Source organism: Neovison vison, chromosome 2, assembly GCF_020171115.1.
Source record: "Neovison vison isolate M4711 chromosome 2, ASM_NN_V1, whole genome shotgun sequence".
NCBI lineage: Eukaryota > Metazoa > Chordata > Mammalia > Carnivora > Mustelidae > Neogale > Neogale vison.
The window spans coordinates 153,669,634-153,696,875 of NC_058092.1; the positions used below are offsets into that span (position 1 = coordinate 153,669,634).

The 27,242-nt window shown below is 41.4% G+C and overlaps 1 protein-coding gene across 2 annotated transcripts in view; it reads left to right on the top strand.

Annotated features, from left to right (window-relative positions):
* PCNX2 (pecanex 2) overlaps positions 1-27,242 on the top strand; it is a 306,841-nt gene that overhangs the window by 195,541 nt on the left and 84,058 nt on the right. For both annotated transcript variants that reach the window (XM_044239352.1, XM_044239353.1), the window contains exon 22: positions 25,283-25,391. In XM_044239352.1, coding sequence (XP_044095287.1) covers positions 25,283-25,391 — 109 coding nt within the window. The remainder of the gene's footprint in view (positions 1-25,282; positions 25,392-27,242) is intronic.

A 27,242-nucleotide genomic window follows, 5' to 3' on the forward strand; every position in this document is an offset into this window, starting at 1 on the left:
AATGGTCTGTTATTTTCCAGTTAAATCTTAGTCTTTTATTGGGCCTGTGTGTCAGGACTGGGATCTTCATAAGTGTTTCCAGAATGGTATAGCTTTTTTCTCCCCATGCACTCTACTCCCTTTGCTGGGAGTAGCATTCTTGCTCTGTTTCCTTAAAGCCCTGGCTCTGTTACTGTTTTTTCCTTATTTAGGTGGGGTAAGCTAGAAGGGGAGGAATTCCCTTCCCCTAGCCAAAATAAGGCTCAGGCAAAGCTCTTCACACTTCGTGGTGGGCCACTGGGTTTCACAGTGGTTAATTTCCCCCCCCCCGCCGCCTTCCAGGCCCATGGGGAGATCTCTCTTGGCTCTTCACCATGAGAAATGGCTGGGGTTTCTAGGGTATGGAAGTGTGGAGGGCCCCCTAAGACTGTGGTGCCCAGGTGCTTCTAAATTTTGTGCTACTCCACACTCAGCCTCTAAGAGTTTGCTAGAATAACTGTTTAGGTGTCCCTACCAGTTCATGGCTCCAGCAGCTTCTGCCCCAGATGAGCAGGTCACATCGAGCCTTCCAGAGAGGCAGCTCTCCCTGGGATGTCAGTTGTCTGATACCTCTAAGAAATATTGATACTCTGTCCATTTTGCTTTTTCTTGTTGCAAAAGTGGAAATAACACCTCTCCATAGTTTTTCATGTTGGAGCTAAAACTAGAAGAACCTCGAGTTTTTCTTCTAAAACACAAACTGGATCTTGCCCCTGCTGAGAAGTCTGACACGGCTCCCCGTTTCACAGAAAGCAAAGGTTAGATCTCTTACACAGACCCACTGACAGACACCAGCTGTGTCCCCTTCGCTGTTCTCGCCTCCTGTCCTCTTCTCTTCCTGTTTAACCCAGCTCTCCTTAGCATTCCTCCACAGGAATGGTGCGAAGCATGCTCTCATGTAGGGCCTCTTGCTCTGGCTCTTGCTTCAGCCTAAAAATGCTTCTCCCCACATGTCCCCTGGACTCCCCCCGTCAGCTCCTTCCTGGCTGGGCTGGGATTTCCCCTTCTTGAATCAGACCTACCCTGACTACTGACAGCATTCACCACCTCTGAACATGCTCCCTCACTGACTGACTTACGCTTTTAGTGTCCCTTCCGCTACAATGTAAATTCCACGAGCGTGAAGATCTTTGCCTGTTTTGTGTACCGATGTGTCCCAATTTCCAGATCAGGGCCAAGCGCACAGGAGTGAGCTGTAAACCTCTGTGTGATGTTGAATGTTTCTCCCGTGCACTGGCTACTGGGCAATTTAGCCAAAGTCCCTCTCTCTGCGGGTGACTTGAGCTTGGTCCCACTCTGCCCAAGGACAGGAGTACAGAACGGTTTGTAGGAGGTTGATAAAGCCACCTCAGAAACACAGCCCACCTCCTAGGCTCTCAGGGATCCATGGTCACTTGTTACCACTTGGGACGGTGCAGGAGAAAAATTTCACAAGCCATGCACTGCATCTAGAAACAGAATACGGTCCAAGGTGCTCGTGTTCCCAAAGCGACTGGAAACTCCTCAGATGGTGGGACCATGGGTATGCTTATTTGTTTCCTGCTTCCTGCAACATCTAACAAAATGCCCAGTCAGAGTCATCACTCAACACGTATAAATGGAAATCAGTTGAGAGCTGAGAGTTGGGAAAACTGTTTTTTTTGAAAAATGAAGTCTCAGCTTGGAAGTGGTGATTGGATGACATTTTATTATTCTAGGGAGATGATTCACAGAGCAGAGGCCGGGGGGTTTGAGGGAGGAGGGCAGGTTTTAGACTGAGCATGTGGGTCACGTAGAGTTCTCTTCTCAGGCTTTTCATGGTGTGTGTTTTTATTTTTTTGGCTTCCTGTAAATCTGTGAGCTGAACACATGGCCAGCAGGACTGGCTTCTCTGCTGTCAGTGGTTTGCTTTGTGCTCTCGAGTCAGCTGAGCACCTCTTGCAAAATGGGGGGGAAATCACAACCCACCTATACTGTAGATCTCTCTCAGGGGTGACAAGCTGTTATTATCCAACTGGCCAGCTCTTAACTGTGTCATGTCACAGCTGGGAGTTACCTGAACCATCCCAGACATCCTTTAGTTGAGATTTATAGCCTAACACATCAACTTTCTTGTCTTCCCCTCCCCAGTACATCACCCACACATCAAAGGGACGAGTTTCCCTTAACTCAAACCATGCAAGTTACTATAATTTTATTTCCAGGGAAGGGATGTAGGGCTGAAATGGCTGCTAGCAGCGACTCAACCTCTACCTTCAAAGTAAGGATCGGTTTTTCCTCCCTTTTTGGGGCCTCAAGCCTGGTATGCACAAGTCACACCATTTTTCCCCTTCAGGCTTCTTCTAATCTCCCATAAAGGTATACTATAAAAAAATACATGGACTTAATAATGTTCAAAGATCTATATAGCTAAGTGCATCCCTGTTAATGTGTTAAAGAAGTATTTACAGACTCCCATTTTTTTTCATTGTATTTTTTATTTATTTATTTTTGCGAGAGAGAGGTTGGGGGGAAAATGATAGGGAGAGGATCAGAGGGAGAAGCAGACTCCCCACTAAGCAGGGAGACCGAGGTGGGACTCAGTCCTGGGACGCTGGAATCATAACCTGAGCCAAAGGCAGATGCTTAACCGACTGAGCCTCCCAGGTGTCCACTCCCATTTTTTTTTTCTCTCTTTTTTAAAGTCCACAGCTTTCTCTCCTGAAGGAGGCTGCTCGCCGGCTCAGTGTTGCCGTCCTCCCATCAGGGCAGCAGTGACATGCCTTCATTAAGCCAGAGCACTGAAGAGCCACTGCTGGTCAGTCTTCACAGGAATGGCAAAAGGATGTGTGTCCAGGGCACACAAAACCTATGTGAGCGGCTTCGGAGAATTCAGGAGCAGTGACAGTGCCGGACTCTCCTCACTGAAACAACTTTTTTTTTTTAAAGATTTTATTTATTTGACAGACAGAGGTCACAAGGAGGCAGAGAGGCAGGCAGAGAGAGAGGGGGAAGCAGGCTCCCTGCTGAGCAGAGAGCCTGATACGGGGCTCGATCCTGGGACCCTGGCATCATGACCTGAGCCAAAGGCAGAGGCTTTAACCCACTGAGCCACTCAGGTACCCCTGAAAGAATTTTGAAAACCTCTCCTACTCAGCAGTTGGGAGTGCCCTCCTTAAAATGCTTCCCAAAGGGAGAACTTAATTTGGTTGCATCAGGCAGCATTTTCCTTACAGGGCTAAGCACGGGCATTTGCCATCCTCTCCCGTGGGAGGCTCCTGGTGCTACAGATGTAAATATATGAATCCACAGATTCCAAATCGTGTCTTTTAACAGGCGCCCATATTTAGGACAAGAACTTTGAGATCACAGACTTTCCCATTCTTTCTTTCCTTAAGCTATCAATTTTGGCAATGCTTTGATGGACCAGCCCACAGGGCTTCTGTCTGAAGAAAGGGTATTGATCATTCTGAGATGGCTGCTATGTAAGTCTACAACCTCCAGGGGGAGAAAGAGAGCAGATAGCGCGCAGAAGGAAAACCTGTGGGTGTTGCAAGGATCTGGCATGTAATAAGAAGCTGGAAGCAACAAGAACATTTCCACTAAACCCATGCCTGCTATAGCTATGGGTCATATCTCTTGATGAATTGGGAAATAACCTGAAGCTTTCATTCATGCACCATTTTATTTTCTGGAAAACACTGCACTTATGTCCACTGTGTGCCTGCCTGTACTGCTTATTGGCTAGATGATAAGTGTACAACTAAAAATAAGACCCAGGGCCTGCTGCTGCTAAGCATGTCCCCCAGTAGGGGACAAAGGAGATAAAAACATATAAAAAGTACTTAAAATAAAGATTTTATTTATTTTTTTGACAGAGACAGTACGAGCAGGGGTGAGGGGCAGAGAGAGAAGCAAGACTCCCCACCAAGCAGATAGCCCGATACGGGCCTGGATCCCAGGACCCCAAGATCATGACCTGAGCTGAAGGCAGACTCTTAACCTACTGAGTCACTCAGGTGCCCCTAAAAAGTACTTTTGGAACAATACTATAAGGGTCATAAATAATCTAAACTATATTTATTGAGCACTTACTACGTGCTGAGTCCCGAAATAAAAACTTACCTGGATTATCTCATTTAATCTTTACAATATATTTCTGAGATAGATACCATTCCCATATCTACTTTGCAGAGGAGAAAGCTGGGGCTCCAGGGACAGAAACTTGCCCAAGATCACACAGTTCATGAGAGGTAGGGCTGGTGTAGAATCTCAGGTCTACATGACCCACCAACCCTGCTCTTGTCACCAGGATGTTGCGCTACTTTATATGTGATTTGAAGTTATAAGCCACAGGTCTTGGGGACCTCTGGAGAGAGCGACTAGATAGGGCAGTGGGCCCACAGGGTCACAAGAAGAACGTGGAGTGATGTCACTTTGAACTACTTTTTAATTCCATTTTACTTCTCTGTTGACTTATTATTTATGCCTCTTATTTTTAAGTCATTGCTCTTACGTTAAAAATATAAATCCCAATTCACTGTAATGAATCTTCAAATGTTATACCACTTCCTTTGTGGGGTAAGGACTTTCAATAGTTTTCCTTCCTATTCTTTGTGCTGTTGTCATGCATTTAATTTTACTTGTTTGATAAACACATAATACAGAATTACTGTTCAGGCTTTAGAGCAAAAGTGTCCTTTTAGAGCGATTGCAAATAAGAAAAAAATGTGCTTTTCATTTTTATTTTATTGCCACTTATTCCATTTCTGATGCTCTGTTTCTTTGTGTAGATCCAGGTTTCCAAACTGTATAACATTTCTTGTGCCTAAACTTGCTTGAAGAGTTCCATCAGCCATGAACTTAGGTCAGTTTTTTTTTTTTCCAATTTATTTATTTTCAGAAAAAGAGTATTCATTATTTTTTTCACCACACCCAGTGCTCCATGCAAGCTGTGCCCTCTATAATACCCACCACCTGGTACCCCAACCTCCCACCCCCCCCACCACTTCAAACCCCTCAGATTGTTTTTCAGAGTCCATAGTCTCTCATGGTTCATCTCCCCTTCCAATTTACCCAAAAGCACATACCCTCCCCAATGTCCATAACCCTACCCCCCTTCTCCCAACCCCCCTCCCCCCAGCAACCCACAGTTTGTTTCGTGAGATTAAGAGTCACTTATGGTTTGTCTCCCTCCCTATCCCATCGTGTTTCATGGATTCTTCTCCTACCCACTTAAGCCCCCATGTTGCATCACCACTTCCTCATATCAGGGAGATCATATGATAGTTGTCTTTCTCCACTTGACTTATTTCGCTAAGCATGATACGCTCTAGTTCCATCCATGTTGTCGCAAATGGCAAGATTTCATTTCTTTTGATGGCTGCATAGTATTCCATTGTGTATATATACCACATCTTCTTGATCCATTCATCTATTGATGGACATCTAGGTTCTTTCCATAGTTTGGCTATTGTGGACATTGCTGCTATAAACATTCGGGTGCACGTGCCCCTTTGGATCACTACGTTTGTATCTTTAGGGTAAATATCCAGTAGTGCAATTGCTGGGTCATAGGGCAGTTCTATTTTCAACATTTTGAGGAACCTCCATACTGTTTTCCAGAGTGGTTGCACCAGCTTGCATTCCCACCAACAGTGTAGGAGGGTTCCCCTTTCTCCGCATCCTCGCCAGCATCTGTCATTTCCTGACCTGTTGATTTTAGCCATTCTGACTGGTGTGAGGTGATATCTCATTGTGGTTTTGATTTGTATTTCCATGATGCCGAGTGATATGGAGCACTTTTTCATGTGTCTGTTGGCCATCTGGATGTCTTCTTGGCAGAAACGTCTGTTCATGTCCTCTGCCCATTTCTTGATTGGATTATTTGTTCTTTGGGTGTTGAGTTTGTTAAGTTCTTTATAGATTTTGGACACTAGTCCTTTATCTGATATGTCGTTTGCAAATATCTTCTCCCATTCTGTCAGTTGTCTTTGGATTTTGTTAACTGTTTCCTTTGCTGTGCAAAAGCTTTTGATTTTGATGAAATCCCAAAAGTTCATTTTTGCCCTTGCTTCCCTTGCCTTTGGCGATGTTCCTAGGAAGATGTTGCTGCGGCTGAGGTCGAAGAGGTTGCTGCCTGTGTTCTCCTCAAGGATTTTGATGGATTCCTTTCTCACATTGAGGTCCTTAATCCATTTTGAATCTATTTTTGTGTGTGGTGTAAGGAAATGGTCCAATTTCATTTTTCTGCACGTGGCTGTCCAATTTTCCCATCACCATTTATTGAAGAGGCTGTCTTTTTTCCATTGGACATTCTTTCCTGCTTTGTCAAAGATTAGTTGACCATAGAGTTGAGGGTCTATTCTGGGCTCTCTATTCTGTTCCATTGGTCTATGTGTCTGTTTTTGTGCCAGTACCATGCTGTCTTGATGATGACAGCTTTGTAGTAAAGCTTGAAGTCCGGAATTGTGATGCCACCAACTTTGGCTTTGTTTTTCAATATCCCTTTGGCTATTCGAGGTCTTTTCTGGTTCCATATAAATTTTAAAATTATTTGTTCCGTTTCTTTGAAAAAGATGGATGGTACTTTGATAGGAATTGCATTAAATGTGTAGATTGCTTTAGGTAGCATAGACATTTTCACAATATTTATTCTTCCAATCCAGGAGCATGGAACATTTTTCCATTTCTTTGTGTCTTCCTCAATTTCTTTCATGAGTACTTTATAGTTTTCTGAGTATAGATTCTTAGCCTCTTTGGTTAGGTTTATTCCTAGGTATCTTATGGTTTGGGGTGCAATAGTAAATGGGATTGACTCCTTAATTTCTCTTTCTTCTGTCTTGTTGTTGGTGTAGAGAAATGCAACTGATTTCTGTGCATTGATCTTATATCCTGACACTTTACTGAATTCCTGTATAAGTTCTAGCAGTTTTGGAGTGGAGTCTTTTGGGTTTTCCACATAGAGTATCATATCATCTGCGAAGAGTGATAATTTGACTTCTTCTTTGCCGATTTGGATGCCTTTAATTTCCTTTTGTTGTCTGATTGCTGAGGCTAGGACTTCTAGTACTATGTTGAATAGCAGTGGTGATAATGGACATCCCTGCCGTGTTCCTGACCTTAGTGGAAAAGCTTTCAGTTTTTCTCCATTGAGAATGATATTTGCGGTGGGTTTTTCATAGATGGCTTTGATGATATTGAGGTATGTGACCTCTATCCCTACACTTTGAAGGGTTTTGATCAGGAAGGGATGCTGTACTTTGTCAAATGCTTTTTCAGCATCTATTGAGAGTATCCTATGGTTCTTGTTCTTTCTTTTATTGATGTGTTGTATCACATTGACTGATTTGCGGATGTTGAACCAACCTTGCAGCCCTGGGATAAATCCCACTTGGTCGTGGTGAATAATCCTTTTAATGTACTGTTGAATCCTATTGGCTAGTATTTTGGTGAGAATTTTTGCATCTGTGTTCATCAAGGATATTGGTCTATAGCTCTCTTTTTTGATGGGATCCTTGTCTGGTTTTGGGATCAAGGTGATGCTGGCCTCATAAAATGAGTTTGGGAGTTTTCCTTCCATTTCTATTTTTTGGAACAGTTTCAGGAGAATAGGAATTAGTTCTTCTTTAAATGTTTGGTAGAATTCCCCCGGGAAGCCATCTGGCCCTGGGCTTTTGTTTGTTTGGAGATTTTTAATGACTGTTTCAATCTCCTTACTGGTTATCGGTCTGTTCAGGCTTTCTATTTCTTCCTGGTTCAATTTTGGTAGTTTATATGTTTCTAGGAATGCATCCATTTCTTCCAGATTGTCAAATTTGTTGGCGTAGAGTTGCTCATAGTATGTTCTTATAATAGTTTGTATTTCTTTGGTGTTAGTTGTGATCTCTCCTCTTTCATTCATGATTTTATTTATTTGTGTCCTTTCTCTTTTCTTTTTGATAAGACTGGCCAGGGGTTTATCAATTTTATTAATTCTTTCAAAGAACCAGCTCCTAGTTTGGTTGATTTTTCTATTGTTTTTTTGGTTTCTATTTCATTGATTTCTGCTCTGATCTTTATGATTTCTCTTCTCCTTCTGGGCTTAGGGTTTCTTTCTTGTTCTTTCTCCAGCTCCTTTAGGTGTAGGGTTAGGTTGTGTACCTGAGACCTTTCTTGTTTCTTGAGAAAAGCTCGTACCGCTATATATTTTCCTCTCAGGACTGCCTTTGTTGTGTCCCACAGATTTTGAACCGTTGTATTTTCATTATCATTTGTTTCCATGATTTTTTTCAATTCTTCTTTAATTTCCCGGTTGACCCATTCATTCTTTAGAAGGATGCTGTTTAGTCTCCATGTATTTGTGTTCTTTCCAAACTTCCTCTTGTGGTTGAGTTCTAGCTTCAGAGCATTGTGGTCTGAAAATATGCAGGGAATGATCCCAATCTTTTGATACCGGTTGAGTCCTGATTTAGGACCGAGGATGTGATCTATTCTGGAGAATGTTCCATGTGCACTAGAGAAGAATGTGTATTCTGTTGCTTTGGGATGAAATGTTCTGAATACATCTGTGATGTCCATCTCATCCAGTGTCTCATTTAAGGCCTTTATTTCCCTGTTGATCTTTTGCTTGGATGATCTGTCCATTTCAGTGAGGGGAGTGTTAAAGTCCCGTACTATTATTGTATTATTGTTGATGTGTTTCTTTGATTTTGTTATTAATTGGTTTATATAGTTTGCTGCGCCCACGTTGGGGGCATAGATATTTAAAATTGTTAGATCTTCTTGTTGGACAGACCCTTTGAGTATGATATAGTGTCCTTCCTCATCTCTTATTATAGTCTTTGGCTTAAAATCTAATTGATCTGATATAAGGATTGCCACTCCTGCTTTTTTCTGATGTCCATTAGCATGGTAAATTCTTTTCCACCCCCTCACTTTAAGTCTGGAGGTGTCTTCAGTTTAAAATGAGTTTCTTGGAGGCAACATATAGATGGGTTTTGTTTTTTTATCCATTCTGATACCCTGTGTCTTTTGATTGGGGCATTTAGCCCATTAACATTCAGGGTAACTATTGAGAGATATGATTTTAGTGCCATTGTATTGCCTGTAAGGTGACTGTTACTGTATATTGTCTCTGTTCCTTTCTGATCTACCACTTGTAGGCTCTCTCTTTGCTTAGAGGACCCCTTTCAGTATTTCCTGTAGAGCTGGTTTGGTGTTTGCAAATTCTTTCAGTTTTTGTTTGTCCTGGAAGCTTTAAATCTCTCCTTCTATTTTCAATGATAGCCTAGCTGGATATAGTATTCTTGGCTGCATGTTTTTCTCGTTTAGTGCTCTGAAAATGTCATGCCAGCTCTTTCTGGCTTGCCAGGTCTCTGTGGATAAATCAGCTGCCAATCTAATACTTTTACCATTGTATGTTACAGACTTCATTTCCCGGGCTGCTTTCAGGATTTTCTCTTTGTCACTAAGGCTTGTAAATTTTACTATTAGGTGACGGGGTGTGGGCCTATTCTTATTGATTTTGAGGGGCGTTCTCTGAACCTCCTGAATTTTGATGCTCGTTCCCTTTGCCATATTGGGGAAATTCTCCCCAATAATTCTCTCCAGTATACCTTCTGCTCCCCTCTCTCTTTCTTCTTCTTCTGGACTCCCAATTATTCTAATGTTGTTTCGTCTTATGGTGTCACTTATCTCTCGAATTCTCCCCTCATGGTCCAGTAGCTGTTTGTCCCTCTTTTGCTCAGCTTCTTTATTCTCTGTCATTTGGTCTTCTATATCGCTAATTCTTTCTTCTGCCTCATTTATCCTAGCAGTGAGAGCCTCCATTTTTGATTGAACTTCATTAATAGGTTTTTTGATTTCAACTTGGTTAGATTTTAGTTCTTTTATTTCTCCAGAAAGGGCTTTTATATCTCTGGAGAGGGTTTCTCTAATATCTTCCATGCCTTTTTCAAGCCTGTCTATAACCTTGAGAATTGTCATTTTGAACTCTAGATCTGACATATTACCAATGTCTGTATTGATTAGGTCCCTAGCCTTCGGTACTGCCTCTTGTTCTTTTTTTTGTTGTGAATTTTTCCGCCTTGTCATTTTGTCCAGCTAAGAGTATATGAAGGAGCAAGTAAAAAACTAAAAGGGTGGCAACAATCCCACGAAAATATGCTTTAACCAAATCAGAAAAGATCCCAAATCGTGAGGGGGGATTTCTCCCCCCTCACGATTGGGTGAGGGATCTCCTCTGATTGGGATCTCCTTTGATTGGGATCTCCCAATCTCTTCTGATTGGGATCTCTTCTGATTTGGGGATAAAAAGAGGTTCAAAAAGAAAGAAAGAAAAAAAAGAAAAAGAGAATTAAAAAAAAGAGATTGAATTAAAAATTCAATCAAGAATTTAAAAAAGAATTAAGAAAAAAAAGATTGAAGAGATTAGGATCTCTTCTGATTTGGGGATAAAAAGAGGTTCAAAAAGAAAGAAAGAAAAAAAAGAAAAAAAAAGAATTTAAAAAAAAGAAAATGAATAAAGAAAAGTATAAAAAAGAAATATATATATATATATATATTAGATAATCTAGTTAAAAAACGTTAAAAAAGAAAAGGGTAAAAGTTATAAAAAATTTTAGCAGAAGGAGAGAAAAAAAATGAAAAAGAAAAAAAATTAAATTAACTGTAAGACTAAAAAATCACAGGCAGAAAGCCATAGTTCCGTGGTTTGTTTTCTCCTCCTCTGGAATTCTGCTGCTCTCTCCTTGGTATTGAGACTGCACTCCTTGGTAGGTGAACTTGGTCTTGCCTGGATTTCTTGTTGATATTCTGGGGGAGGGGCCTGGTGTAGTGATTCTCAAGTGTCTTTGCCCCAGGCGGAATTACACCGCCCTTACCAGGGGCCGGGCTGAGTGATCTGCTCGGCTTTGCTTTCAGGAGCTTTTGTTCCCTGAGCGCTTTCCGTAGAGTTCCGGAGGACGGGAATACAAATGGCGGCCTCCTGGTCTCCGGCCCGGAGGAGCCGAGAGCCCGGGGCCCCGCTCCCCTGTGCGCCCTCAGCGAACAGCTCCTAGTAACTCGCGTCTGCCTAACCTCCGGCCGCGCTCCGAGCTCACCGAGCTTGCGACTGGTTCAAGGCAACTCCGAGCTGCGAGCTTACTGTCGGCTCTGTCTCTGCAGCCGGCTTTCCCGTTCCAATATCCGCAAGCTCTGCGACACTCAGACACCCCCGATCCTTCTGTGACCCCACGGGACCTGAGGTCACGCCAACCCCGCGTGGGCTTCGCCCCGGTTTAGCCTCCAGAGCGATGTCCCTCCGCGGAACAGACTTTTAAAAGTCCTGATTTTGTGCTCCGTTGCTCTGCCGCTTGCCGGGAGCCGGCCCCTCCCCCCGGGGTCTATCTTCCCGTCGCTTTGGATTCACTTCCCCGCCAGTCCTACCTTTCAGAAAGTGGTTGTTTTTCTGTTTCTAGAATTGCTGTTCTTCTTCTCTTCGATCTGCCGATGGATTTGCAGGTGTTTGCAATCTTTAGATAAGCTCTCTAGCTGATCTCCTGCTAGCTGAAGTAGTCTCAGCCTGCTACTTCTCCGCCATCTTGACTCCTCCCCTCTGGGTCAGTTTTGTTTGTCTGAGACAGTATTTCTCTTTCGGTTTTGAAAGATAGTCTCACTGGGTATAGAATTTTGTTTTGAAGGTCCTTCCCCACCCCAACCTTGCCCTTAAAACTGTCATTCCATTTAGGGACACCTGTGTGACTCTTGATTTCAGCTCAGGTCATGATCTTGGGGTCCTGGGATCAAACCCTATGTTAGGTTCTGTGCTAACTGTAGAGTCTGCTTGTCCCTCTCCCTCCCCCCACCACTCGTTCTCTCTTTTTCTCTCTCTCTCCAAGAAGTAAAATCTTTAACATAATGTTGTTCCATTTAGCACTTTTAGCACTTAAAAATGTCACTCCACTGCCTTCTGCCTTACATGGTTTCTGATGTAAATCTTCTGTAATTTTTACTGTTGTTTTTCTTTGTGTAATGTGTCTTTCAGTAATTGTTGTTGCCTCCAAGATTTTCTCTTTGTTTTTTGTTTTCAGCAATTTGAATAGGGCATGCCTAGTTGTGTATGGTTGTTTGTTGTTGTTGTTTGGGTATTTATCCCGTGTCATCTGTTCTTGAATTTGTGGCTCAGTGTCTGTCTTTATCTTGGACAATTTTGGCCATTACTTCTTCAAATACTTCTTTGTTCTCCTGTTCTCTTTCTCTTTTCTTTCTAACGTCCAAATTGTGCATATGTTAGATACTTTGATACTGTTATGTAGCTTTTAGATAGTCAGTAATATTTTTATTTTTTATTTATTTATTTTTAAAGATTTTATTTATTTACCTGACAGAGAGAGATCACAAGTAGGCAGAGAGGCAGGCAGAGAGAGAGGAGGAAGCAGGCTCCTTGCTGAACAGAGAGCCCGATGCGGGACTCAATCCCCGGACCCTGAGATCATGACCTGAGCCAAAGGTAGCGGCTTAACCCACTGAGCCACCCAGGCGCCCCATATTTTTAGTTTTTAATTTTAATTCCAGTTAGTTTACATTCAGTGCTCTAGTATTTTCAAGTGTATGATATAGTGATTCAACAGTTCCATACAGTACCTGGTTCTCATCACGACAAGCCACTCCTTAATCCCTAATATCTATTTAACCTACCCCCAACCCCTTCCTCTCAGACAACCACCTGCCTGTTCTCTGCTATTGAGAGTCTGTTTTTTGATTTGTCTCTCTTTTTCTCCCCTTTCTTCATGTGCTTTGTTTCTTAAATTCCACATATGAGTGAAATCATGGTATTTGTCTTTCTCTGACTGACTTATTTCTTTATACCCTCTGGCTCCATCTATGCCATTGTGGCAAGATTTTTGTCCTTTTTTAAGGCTGAAAAATATTTCATTATATGTATACATACTATGTCTTCTTTAACCATTCATCAGTCAATCAGGCTGCTTCCATATCTTGGCTATTGTATAGTGCTGCAATGAACATAGGGATTCATGTAACCCTTTGAATTAGTATTTTTGTATTTTTGTGGTATATAGCCAAGTGGTATGATTGCTGGGTTGTAGGGAAGTTCTATTTTTACCTTTTTGAGGAAACTCCACCCTGTTTTCCACAGTAGCTGTTCCAGTTTGCATTCCCACTAACAGTGCACGAGTGTTCCTTTTATCCCCACATCCTTGCCAATACCTATTGTTTCTTATCTTGTTGAATTTAGCCATTCTGACAAGTATGAAGTGATGTCTCATTGTGGTATTAATTTGGATTTCCCTGATGATGAGTGATGCTGAGCATCTTTTCATGTGTTTGTTGGCCATCTGGATGTCTCCTTTGGAGATATATCTTCATGTCTCCTGCCCATATTTTAATCGTATTATTTGGTTTTGGGGTGTTGAATTTTATGAGTTCTTTATATATTTTGGATACTAATCCTTTATTGGATATGTCATTTGTAAATATCTATTCCCATTCCATAGATTGCCTTTTAGTTTGTTTTTTTTTTTTTATTTTTTCCTTCACTTTGCAGCAGCTTTTATTTTGATATATTCCCAATAGCTTATTTTTTGCTTTGGTTTCCCTTGCATCAGAGAAGTATCTAGAAAAAATCTGCTATAGTTGATGTCAGAAAAGTTACTGCCTGTGTTCTCTCCTAGGATTTTCATGGTTTCAGTTCTCATATTTCAGTCTTTCATCCATTTGTGTGTGTGTGTGTAAGAATATTTTCTTTTTTGAATTGGCTCAGTTTTATCTTTGTGTTTCAGTTTAGGTCATTTCTGTTGACTTATACTCAAGTTCATCGATCATTCCCTTGATTGTGTTAGTATGATGAGCTTGCTGAAAGCATTGTGTCTCTGTCACAGTGTTTCCATTTCCATCATTTCTGTTTGAGTCTTCCTTAAGTTTCCATCTCTATGCTGAAATAATCCATTCACTCTTTCATATTGTACACCTTTTTCTGTTACAGCCCTTAAAATATCATCATCTTTTAAATTTCCTGTCAGATAGTTCCAATATAAGTGTCATATAAGAGTCTTGCTTGGATTGTGATTTGTCTTTTTGGGGCATTTTGTTCTTGCCTTTTTGTAGATGTCATACTTTTTTTGTTGAAAACTAGACATCTTGTGGAGGACCCAAGCAAGTAAAGTAAATAGTTTATATGCCTAGAACTAAGCACAAATTTCCTTCTGCCAGATTTTTAGTGCAGGGTGTACCTTTTGTCTGTATCTCAGATCCTGCTTACTCTGGCCTCAGTTATCATGTACAGAGTAGAAGGGGGGTTGTAGTCTGACATTCCCCTCTGTGCATTACTAGGAGCCCATTGCAGACCATGTGTCCACCCCAGTGGTCAAGGTCTGGAGAATATACTGAATTAACAGCCACTTCACTGGCTCTGCATGATGTCTTAGATAAGCATATGAAATTTTCTTCAGCTGTGGTTTTAAATTAATTTTTACAATCTAGATGTCTATTAGAAGTGTAATGATTCAATAGTCTGTCTAGCCAAACAATGGAGTATTAGCCAGCTAATTAGGGGTTAGGTAGAGCAGTTTGTACCCGTGCTGGATATGTAAGGTAGAAACATCAAGTTTCTGGGGCACCTAGGTTTCTCAGTTGGTTGAGAATTGAATCTTGATTTTGGCTCAGGTCATGATCTCAGGAGCCCGTGTCGGGCTCCGTGTACAGCGGGGAGTCTGCTTGAAGATTGTCTTCCTCTTTCCTCAGTGCCTCTCCCTGCTCATGCTCTCTCTCTAAAATAAATAAATAAGTCTTAAAAAAAAAAAAAGAAACATCAAGTTTCAGAGGAGTATATACTGGTAATCTAGTTTAAATAAAAAAATACACACACACACACACACATTTGTACATATGCATGGGTAGAAAATGCCAAGAAGGGTAACTCCTCAACCATCATTAACTGTGTGGCTTGTACTGGAAGTTAATTCAGAATGAGGTGGATAACGAAACTTTTTTGCCTACACTTTATGCAAATCTGAGCTATTTGGTATTTTTTAAGTGAGAATATTATTATATTTTTATCAAAAAGGATGTACATTTTGAAGGTATAAGTGCTGAAATCAGAAGGCTTCCATCGTATGGAACATCACTGCATGGATCACTTTATTTCTGCATGAGCTAGACTGAGGAGAAATGTTTGCACCAGTATCAGATCTCAGGAAAATACAAAAATGAGACGTACTAGAGGCATGTGGTGGATGGCATGGGCAGGAGGGCATTCAGACTCGATGGAGGAAAAGCTGCCTCTTAACTGCATGCGATAGTAGTATTTCCCTCTCTCATTAAAATGCTAAGCACTGTCTGTCCTCATAGAGGCTTATGGACTTGGTCTTTGCACCTTCTTCCTAAAGGCAGTATTTGCCATCCATGGGATTATAATGGAACTTCAAGAGGGAAGAAGTCCCCCAGAACAAAATCCAGAAAGCTGCCTTTTCTTAAATCAAATCCATAACAAAGGCAGGAAAACTCTATCCTACATCATCAAGGTAGCTGAATGAAGACTAACGTAAGGAATTGAAAGGATTAAGGAATGGAAGAGCAGGCAGGATGTATGCATAAACTATAGGGTTTCTATTACTTCACTCCAAGGTCAATGTGAACAGGCTGCTTAGAGACTAAAGGTAACTCTCTCACTCTTGTCTCTTCCACCTTGAGTCCCTACTTGTCTCCTTCCACAGTGATGCACCCCCCATCCCCCACATAACAGAGACTACACCCCTGCTGGAAACACACCAGAGATACTGGGTTCCATTTAATTCCTAGTTCTCAGGGATCTTGAAATGACCTTTTAGTTTTGGTGCATTCACAGCTCTTGATAGATTATAAAATTTCACTGTGCAAGGGTGACTTCATTTGCATTTGTAGACACACTAATGAGCAGTTATGAAGTAGGAATGTAACTGATATTTTCTGTCATGTTCTCCTAGGGGTCTGAATTTGTCTGGCGGCGTAAGGTCAGCTAATCAAAGCATGAGGGCTTGTTGCATTTTCTGTTATTAGCTGCACATGCATTTGCCTAAATAGCCGCCCCCTGCTGGGTACTCTCATCTGCCATCATCCTCATTTCTCTCCTCAGTTTCTTTCTTCCAAACTGCACTTCACAGGTGATAAACTATAAATTATTGCCCCAGGTTTTTTTTTCTTCCTTCCCTAGACTTTAGTCTCCCTTAATGGTTCTACTTTCACTTTTCTGGTAGAGGCTAGTCATATTCATAAGGCTTGATTGACACCTCTTGCCTGAATAATTCTGATATTTAATATTTTACTATTAAATATGGCATTGAATGTAATATGGCAGGGATATCCTTTATTAGGTTTAAGAAGAAGTCTTTTATTTCTAGAGTGGAAGAGATTTGTTTCAGTGAGTGTTGAATTTATTTTCCACATCCTTCCTGTATGAGTTGAGCGTTGTATGGGTTTTCTTCTTTTGCTTTTTTTCATTTTGTGAATTATATTGACCTACTTCTAGTATTAAACCATTATGAGATTAACAAAATTTAATCATGATTACTTTTATACATTTATAGATTCATTTTGAAAATACTTTATTAAGGAGTTCTGCATTTATATTAATAGATAAGAACATCTATATTTTCCTTTCTTACCATATTCTTGTTCATTTTTTATATTAAAAATAGCCTCCCAATATAAACTGTGAAGTTTTTCTAAGATGCACATTTTAAGGCTATATTTTTTCCTCTACAAAGTGCTTTAGCTGAGTCCCACCTGTTATGATTGGTACTACTGCTTTTTATTGTAATTCATTTTTAAAAAACATTTAATTAAAATTTATTTAAAGAGAGAAACAGAGAGGGTCGGGCAGGAGGAGAAGGAGAGAATCTTGAGCAGGCTTCACGCTGAGCATGGAGCCCAAGTCAGGGATCAATCCCATGACCCTGCGATCATGACCTAAGCTGAAACCACGAGTCAGATGCTCAACCACACAGGAACCCCTTATTTTTATTCATTTTTAAATATTTTCTAAATGTTATCATTTTTAATTAATGCAGTGTCATATTTGTTGAGAATATACTTAAATGCAAAGTTTGTGATGCTTGCTCCTGTTATTCTGCGTTCATTTTATTATTGACTCCTAATGTGATTGCAAAGAAGTTTGCATGGTATTAAGTTTTAGCATTGCTTAAGACTTCTTTTCTGTAAGTCATCAGTTCTTATAAATGTATATATGCTTCAACATTTTATTCTCTTTTGGTTGACTGCAGGATTCTAATACATATATCTCTTAGACAAAGCTTATGAATTCTATTGGCCAAATGTTTTCTATGCTTATTTATTTAATGTCTTTTAAGCTATTATTTTCTGAGATGCATGTCCTAAAAATCTCCACCTCTCATGGCAGATTTGTAATCCTACCTTGTAATTCTGTTCACTTTGACTTTAGATATTTTGAAACTATTTAGCTAAGTGTGTAGATTCCAATCGTGTCATCTTCCTCATGACTCTTCCCTTTATCACGATGTACTGATTTTTATCCTTTTTTTGAGTGAAAATCAATTTTGTCTAGTATTAATATAGATAAGCAAGCTTTCTTTTGTTTGGAATATATCTGGCATCTTTTTTTTCACCCTTTTACTTAAACCTTTCTGAGTCATTTTAATATTTCTTATAAAAGCATCTAGCAAGACTTCTTATTTTATTTTTATTTTTATTTTAAATATTTTATTCATTCATTGAGAGAGAGCATGAGTGGGGAGAAGGTGAGAGAGAGAAGCAGACTCCCCATGGAGCTGGGAGCCCAATGAGGGACCCGATCCTGGGACTCTGGGACATGACCTGAGCTGAAGGCAGTCGCCTAACCAACTGAGCCACCCAGGTGCCCAAGACTTCTTTTTAATACAGAGTATCTGTATTAATACTGAGCATACTGAGAATCTTTATATTTTAATAGGTAAATTTTATTCATTTACATTTACTGTGATTACTGATATGTTTGCACTTTTTTTCTTTCCCATTTTTTGCTTCATATGTGTGCTTTTTCTTTGTCCCATTACCCCTTCTTTCTGGCCTTCTATTGAATGGAATGGATTTTTTTAGAAATTCCCTTTTCCTCCAGTGCTTTGGAAATTGAATATTCTGATTCTGGTCCTTTAGTGCAGTGAGTCTCATTGTGTGGTCCTCAGATAGGCAGCATCAGCATCACACGGGAAGTTATTCTTGGGCTCCATCCTAAACCTACTGATTCAGAGCCTCTGCAGGTGGGAACCAGGGTCTTTGTTTTACAAGCTCTCTGGGTGATTGTGACACACCTCAGAGATTGAATACTTTGGTGGCTTAGAGGTTACTCTTCAATTATTAATAAGCACATTTGATTAGCATAGAAAATTAATTAAAATCTCTTCCCTCCTCTCAAACAATCCAAAGACAACATTTTAACTCCAAATTCCCCTCTCATATCTTAAATATTTATGACATCCTGTACTTGGTTCTACTTCAATTGAATTACTAGCTTTGTGATTAATTGTTTAATTAATCCAAATATTGAGATTCTGACATTTTAGCCATTTCTTTTCTCACCATTATTCTCGTATGTTCTCTCTTCGTTCAGGGTTAAATTTCCTTCCTCCTGAAGCACGTTCTTTAAATTTTTTTTTTTTCTGCAAAGTTCTATGAGTAGTCAATTCTCTCAGTCTTTGAAAAGGTCTTCATTTCTACCTCATACTTAAATGATACTGAAGTTCTGTTCAAAATTCTAACTTGATCTGGGGCACCTGGGTGGCTCAGTGGGTTAAGCCACTGCCTTCAGCTCAGGTCATGATCCCAGGGTCCTGGGATCGAGTCCCGCATCAGGCTCTCTGCTGAGCGGAGAGCCTGCTTTCCTCTCTCTCTCTCTCTCTGCCTGCCTCTCTGCCTACTTGTGATCTCTGTCTGTCAAATAAATAAATAAATCTTTAAAAAAAATTCTAACTTGATCATCTTTCTTAAAACCTTAAAAACATTATGTCACTGTCTTTGCCGTATATTTTTGCTAATGAGAAATCTGTTATTATCCAAAAATTTTTTGTATGTAATCTGTAAGATAGATTTTTCTCTTTGATTTTGATGTTATGCATTTTGTGGATTCTTTTTATTTATCCTTTATAAGACTTGATGTACTTCTGCAATTAAGGACTCATGTTTTCCTCAGTTCTGGGAAATTCTGAGTCATTTGCTCTTAAATATTTTCTCTCCTCTTTCTCTCTATACTTTCTGAAATTCCAAATGGACATATGTCATGTCTTCTTACTCTGTCATGTGTATTTCTTAGCCTTTCAGATTTAAAAAAAAATCTTTTTCTCTCTCTGTGCTGTGTTCTAGGTAACTTACTCAGGTCTTCTATTTCCCTACTTTCTGTTTTACTGTAACTAATTTGCTTTTAAACCACTGCTTTTTTTTTTATTTTAATGACTTCACTTTTTATTTCTAGAATTGGCATTTCTTTTTCAACTCCATTTGTTCATTCTTCATATTATGTTACTCTTTTAGTATTATTTCCTTTTTATGTCAGCTTTTTACTCATTTATTTAGATTCTTTTATATTACTGTATTACATAAAATTCTTGGGATGCTAATTATCTTGTGTGTTGAATTTACTGGTTTCTTCTCATTTGCTCATTTTCCTTTCATAGTTTATAATTTTAATTGTGGACTAATCTTCAGTGGGAGATTGTTGTTTTATCTGTGGGAGACCTATATAATATGGTTGTGGAAGTATCCTTGAAGACTGTGTATGCATTTATTTTTACAAGATAGTTTTGTCATCCTCCCCTACTTTTTATTTACAGCCACTTGGCTTTTTTATGTTTCTGGAGTAGTTTAAATTTAAATTCCACTCTTCTACATTTTGATGGCTAAAGTTTTGGTGTATAATGGATGACAGATTCTATTCTATATTAGGAAGAAGGCAAAGTTTTTTGCTTTTTCCCAGCAATGGTACATGGGGTTTTTCTAATTCATTTTTTTTTCTTTGTGGGCATGGCCACAAGCCCTTCAAGTCCATTAAAATCCATGTCTTGGGCTGCTAAAGTCCACATCTATGTTTGTATCCTCTTAGGGTCATTCCAGTGTCATTTCAGACTTATTTTCTCATTTTATTTTGTTTTTTTAAAACATTTTGTTATTTTGAGAGAAAGAGCATGAGTGGGGTGGGGAGTGGCAGAGGGAGAGTGAGAAGCAGGCCCCTCCCCACTGAGGAGGGAGCGCAATGTGGAGCTCCATTGTAGGACCCCAAGATGATGACCTGAGGTGAAGGCAGATGTTAGCCACCTGAGCCACCCATGTGCCTCTATCTTTCTCATCTTAAATTCCCTTTTTGTTCTGACTATTGGAAGTTTTCCCTTCTTTTGACTTCAGCTATTAATTACATTTTGTCCCTACCATCTTTTAGATTATTTCTATTATTTTTGCCATGGGGCGGTAATCTTTATGCATGCTCCCTGAATCACATTGATAGTTTGCTAAACTGTGTGCTACTTAATAAAATCCCAACACACCTTGTATACAGAGGTAGAATCTGTTACTGACCTTCTGAAATTCAGTCTTCTAACCCCTTGTAACCACCCTACCTGAATATGTTTACTTAACTTATAAAATTCTAATTCATCTTCTTGGGTTTTATTTGAGAATATTTATGTTCTAAAGCTAATGTCCCCCTACTTAATTATCATGCTTGCTGTTTTCTGTTATTCTGTAAGAAGGGTGCTCCCCCTCCCCCAAAAGGTGGTATCCCACATTTGAGGTGTTACTAGCTTTACTTTTTCCATTCCTTCTTGAAGAATTTTCTACTCCTCACATCACCTCCTTCCCAAGCACTCAAGAGTCTCTATTCCTTCTGTGTTCTCTCATCCTGAACTCTGCATCTTTGACTCAGAAGCTGGTTTCTGGGACTCCTTTCAGTCCTACATGCCTCTCACACCCACACATTCATAATCACAAGCTGCATATCTTTCTGAGAAGGAAATCAGCTGATTCTGACCACAGAAAGCAAAAAAAGAAGGAAGAAAAGTTACGTGATACAACTAATCTGGGAGACAGTAGGGGTTAGGGTTAGAGTCATAGGAGGAAAGCTGGTGGTTGGGATTGGGAAGGAAAATTCCACTTTAATCAAATGGAATAGCATATGGGCATCTCCCTAAGATAGTGTTCAGTATCAAAATGTCCAATAAATTGTGAGTTATCTTGTCAGCAGGGGAGGGAGTCCCCTCAGGAAAGATGGCACACATCTTGTTTCAGAATGTATTGGCAAGGAAAAGCATTGGATCATCTTTATTTAGTAACATTATTCTTAACATAGTTTGTGAATTGTCGCAGAGGTATAACAGCACTGTCCACACCTAAAGGAAAAGATATTCCCTGAAAGGATAATTGGAAGTGAGACTATTTATGGTGTCTTTCTTTGGGAAATAGCCAGAATTATTCTAATGTGACCTTATTTACTCTTTTCCTAGTGTTTTCAGTGTAAAAGGCCCAAATGATTTTGTTTTCCCTTATAGTCCTACTTGGGTAACTTGTGAAGTTTATTGTACTGTCGTAGGGCTGAGATTTAGGATCTTGGAATCAGAGCATTAAAAGTGAGATAAGCTTCATAACAACAGAGTCTTTGAACTGTCTATAGAGATGTATTTTCATAGCTCATCTAAGTGGGATTTTTATTTAAAGTGCTTTGGTGCAATGTTATGCTGTATGTGGCACTTCCTAGAAATGTGTTAATGTTGCTGTTTCCACTGAATCAATCTCATCTTAAATGCTTCATGATTTTATACACAATGGTATATGAGGACTCCAAGTGCCCTTTCATACACACTTTCCATTGATGGTCCACATGAAGGCTTCCTTTTGTGCTTAGGCATCACCTTTTGAATACCCACAGATTTTTCATTCTTTCACTTGATTTCACTCTTGAAAAGAAGGGTGAAGTGTGAAGGGAAAATATAAAGCTGGGTCTTTTTAACCTGGAACGCACCTCTCCACACTTCTAAGAATAAACAAGTAAGCCGTATCTATCTTCCTGGAGCTGTGTGTTCAAGAAACTCAGGGAACCAAGAGGTCTACCTTTCTGAAAGCCACTTGAATGTCTCCAGGCTTGTTGGGGGGTGTCATGTTTTATTAATTGGGCATATACACTGAACGCAATGTTCCAGGATGGATCAGAGCTCTTCGTCCCTGAGCGCATGGAGAAGTGGTCCCTGCTGGTGGCTGCAGCCACATTTGTCATGTCCATGCTTGGGACCCTGTCCCTTGCCTGTCAGCAGGAAGGCCTAGGTAGAGGAGTTGCCGTCCTTTGCTGCTGCATGTCAGGCAGGTTTTCCTGCTGCTGTCTTTAAGAAGGGCTCCTAGCCTCAAGGAGATACTGGTAAGGTTTGGGGTAGAAATATCTACTGCCAGGCAGGCACTTCGCTCACTGGTTTCATAGGGGCCAGGGACTCACTCTCTGACCTCAGCCAGCAGCCCCCCCCCCCCCGAGTCTCCTTTCCTCTTCTGGAAACCAGGAGGACCTAGACTTGGTTAAGTTTTCATTGTTTTAAAGGGGCGGCGGGGCAGGGGTGGGGGCTCTAGGATTTCCTGATGGCGAGCTAAGTACATCCTCAAAAGACAACCTCTACTTGTTCCAATGTCTGTGTATCCGATTCTCATACTACGTTTACAATTGCCAGGTGCTAGTGTAAGTTCTGAAGAAAGACGATGTCACTTGATTCTCAGAACACTGTGAGGAAGTACTGTTATCATCCCTGTGGCCGATGCCAGCTGGGGTTCATGCTTAGGCAGCCTGTCCTCAAGCCCATGCTCTTAAACATCGTACCGTGCTGACACCTGCCACAGAGCATAGCCCTTTTATGGTGGGACTTGGGGAGGAGATTAAGTTCCTGTGCGGTGGGGGCATCCTAGACGTGCAAAGAACTGGCATTCAGGAGTGCTGGCTTCTTCAGTGAGAACAGTAGCGTCTATTTTCTGAGCCTCAGACTGAAAATCTTTCACAAAACTTGTATTTTATTCTGCACGATGTTTATGAAAAAGCCGAGGCATCGACACAGGAAAAGAGCAAAGATACCTGGGGTCTCAGCAGCAATTAGAGCGCGAGAGGGCCCGTGCCTGATGACTGGTTTTGCTTATATGTAAATAACCACTCGCGGTGCTAAGCAAAAAATAATTGTAATAGATTCATCGAATCATAATGCAGCCACGTTTCACTTAGAGCTTTAAACTTGCAGATGAGGCTTTCCCTAAGGCTCCTGTCTGATTGTAGTTGCTATGCCTGACCTACTTACCAGCTTTTCACAAGATGGCTTAAAAGCCTCCCAGGATATAGTCATACATGGAAAATCCTCCGGGGCTAACTCTCCATAACCCCCGATTCACGGGTCCGGTATTTGGGGGGCCACGCGTCACCTATGGGAATCTTGTTCGGGCCCGTAGTTTTCGCCTAGGCACAAGTCACAGGGTTCATTCTGAACACCTAGACTTGACAGTGGAGCGACCAGAGGGTTTCCGATCCAGAGGGATTTTGTGTGCATTCAGTTAGGTGTCACTGCGCCACTGAATGCAAGAGAGCCCGGCATCACTTCTCAGGACTTCGGCTTTTGTTATAATTCAGTGTCACGCGTTGTGAGTCTTCCTCTTGGTGATCCGCCGGTTCCTTTTCTCGTTGGGTTCATGACGGGCTTGAAAGGAAATGATACTGGGCTTTAAAGAAAATACTTGGTCTTAAGTGAGTCAAGGGTTTGAGTCTGTGTTAGGATTGTCTCTCAGTCTGTACAAGTCACCTGCTGACTGGTGGAAAAATCAGGTGGTAGGGAGAAGACTGTTTTAGTCTGTGAACCTAAGAGAGGTGACCTTGAGCAGACGTAACAGTATAAACTACCATCCTGTCAACTGATAGACTGTCTAAGGCACTGGGAGCTGGCAGCTCCCATCCAGAATGGATTCCGGAAGCTTGAACCGACCCCAGGTAGAACTAAGGCGGACTTTTTGAAAGAATTTGGAAGCCAGTTGCACTCAGCCCTCTGAGGCCAATGCACGTGAGCAGGAGTGAAGATAGTGGAAAGTTACCAGCAAGAACCAGACATTGGTGTTTCTTTCCCAGACTCCTACTCTTTTTGTCTGTTTGTTTAAGATTTTATTTATTTATATGACAGACAGAGATCACAAGTAGTCAGAGAGGTTCATAGAGAGAGGAGGAAGCAGGCTCCCTGCTGAGCAGAGAGCCTGATGCGGGGCTCGATCCCAGGACCCTGAGATCATGACCTGAGCCGAAGGCAGAGGCTTTAACCCACTGAACCACCCGGGCGCCCCATGTGAACCTTTCCTTAATGGCCCTGCTTCCCAACCTTCGCCTTCTTTTCATGGTGGTCTTCTGTTGTCCTGCGTTTAACACCTGTTGGCCTAATTAAGAATTTCATTTGGGGACGCCTGGGTCAGCTAATCATCTGTCTTCAGCTCGGATCGAGTCCTGCATTGGGCTCCTTGCTCAGCTGGGAGCCTGCTTCTCCCTCTGCCTGCTGCTCCCCCCTGCTTGTGCTCTCTCTCTCACACAAATAAATAAAATCTTCAAAAAAAATAATAAAATAAAGAAAGAATTGCATTTGTTCTTCTCTTTTCACATCCCGGCCTTGAGGGATGTATTTTATGACCCTGCATGCTCACCAGTCTAGGAGCAAACACGTCGTGCTGGAAGTTTCCAGGAGGCATAGCTAGTGTGTGTACGTGGAATCTGGGGAAGGTGCTGGTAGGATGCTCACTGCGCATGGAAGCGACAGCCATGGGTTCCGCATCGGGGGTCATAGGTCTGTGTGTAGCACAGAGCAGAGGGCCCTGGCCTGGCCCACTCATTCTCGTCCGCCTCGTGGAGCCAACGCAGCAGCTTCGGTAGCCCAGCTTGGCTTCCTGAAACACCTTGTACCTGGTATTTCAATGTCACAGAGCTCTTTTCTTGGTCAAGAGCTGCCGAAGGGCACTAAGTTGAACAGTGGCCCTGATGACAGGTTTCTATATGACTCTCCCCTAAAAGCCCCAATCTGAAGGCAGGAAGAGCAAACTGTGAGTGATCCTCTAAGAGAGGCAAAAGACGCACCCATTGGCCAGAGTCATTAACCTGGGGACAGGAACCCCTCAGATCATCTTGATGCTGTTTTAAAATTTCCCAATATGGCTGCCTTGCCTGTAGGACAAGGGACGGTAAGACCAAGAGGGAGAGCAACGGCTTGGCCGCCCCCTCCCCACTGTAAGTGACCTTGACTCGGCCACCACCCCGGGTGTCGGTGGTCTTCTCTGATGAATCTTTTCCTTCTTCTGCTTTCAGCTCGGGGACCTGCTTCACAAGTTGCAGTTCGTCCTGACCTACGTGGCTCCGTGGCAGATGGCCTGGGGGTCTTCATTTCACGTGTTTGCTCAGCTCTTTGCCATCCCTCGTATCCTTTGTGCTTCCGTTTTCATGAGTGAGCCGGAGTCACAGTTTACGGAAGCATGCTTTCCACGGAGCCCTGGCAATGAAAGGATTTGCAAGACTTTAAGATTACATTTTAACGGGGACCCAGGGAGGCACTTCAGATTCCCCTTGGGCCACTTAGCTTTCAAAGTCATTGCTTAATTTTGAACCCCTCCTGCTTCCTAATGCCTCGCCAGGATTATTTTATTTTTCTCTTATTCTTCCATTTCCCACGCCCAGATCTGCATTAAGGTTATCCTCTCTTTTAAATGGAAAGTTACTGCTTAAATGGTTCAGGTGACTCAGTGCAAAATAGTGTAATTCAATCTGCTATTATTAAACACGGTGGATAGGGTTGATGGCTCTGATAGACTGTTATAGATTATCTAACACCATTTTAGGATTGAGCTTGGTAATCACATACTTGAGTAATATTCAAAACTCAGAATTAGATACACATAGAATTACCCAAAGTCTTCTAAAGATGAGAGAACTAATAGGTGGTTTCGTTTTGTAGCTGCTCTTAGCCAAGAAGCCTAGTTTTACCATTCGTACATTCATTTGGTTGCTTTGTCTGCTTTTAAGTGTTTCCTTAATGATAATTAGTTTTTATTTACTTCAGAACAATCTTGAGACCCTCCTTGGAGAGATCCCTTTGACACAGATAGCGAAATTGTATGTAGGGTGTGTGCATAAGGAGAGAGAGATTAATAAAAAGAAGAAATATGCTTGAAGAGAGAGAGATTAGACAAAAATATCCTAGACTGAGGCCTCAAATTTGCCCTCAAAGGTTTTCCTTCCCACCTCATTTATACCTTCTAAATGTGTGCTTTCCACGATGCACTTCGGGAATTACTTATTTCGGAGTTCCTAAAGGAACTTGTTAAATAACAAAATCCCTGAGCCCAGCACATAATTCTAAAATCATGTCTCAGGGCGTGGATCCTGGAGTGTTCATCTTCAAAAGCCTGCCCGGGATCCTTACCCTCTGGCGTGTGTGACCCCCAATTCTAGAACTTCCTTCCATACAATGTCCATACAGGGCTCATTAAGATGACTTACGAGCAGTCTCCGGGACCTGGACTTCGTGAACAGGCAGAGAAACACATGTGGGGTAATCGTTAAAGGATAACATATTCTAGGCTTTTAACAGTGCCCTTCTCCAAGCATCTTTCAAGCATACCAGGAGCTGGCCTTACAACGCACGGTGTTCTGTGCTCCTATTCTTAGACCTGCATTGATATTTCTGAAATGTTTCAAGGTTATTTGGCAGAACAAGCTAAGGAAGAAAAAAACTGCAAAGCGTGAGGGAGCTCCTCCGCCACTTTTTCCCTTGAACTGCAATCATTTTCTACAATACCAGTAATTTTGGTTTTTCTAAAGAGCCCTTTAAAACAAAGACAGCAAGCTCAAAGAGAGGTGATATTTATTTATTTCTGAAGTATGTCAGGCATCCTACCTAGAGTTGAAAGCCTGTTTACTGAATGAGAACTATGGGGTGATGCAAATTTGTGGTCGAGGAGCTGCACAAAGAATGTGAAACTCAAAGTTATGAATCCCAGTTTCATCCTAACTTCAGTCCCACGCAGATCTGTAGCATTTCTTGTGCCTGTCTATGCCTCGTTAGGTGAGTTCAGCGATGCTAATTACTCCTTGTGGTTCCGCAGCTGAGTTAGGACCCTTCTGGGAGCCATAACTTTCAATTACCTGACCTGTTGGTGTGCGTTGTTTCGTGCAAAAGCACTTTGTATCTGGTGCTTAACATCTCTAAGAATAAAAACGGCGTTAGTGTCTACGTCACATGGCACACGGCGCTTGTTAAATCTAAGTGTTT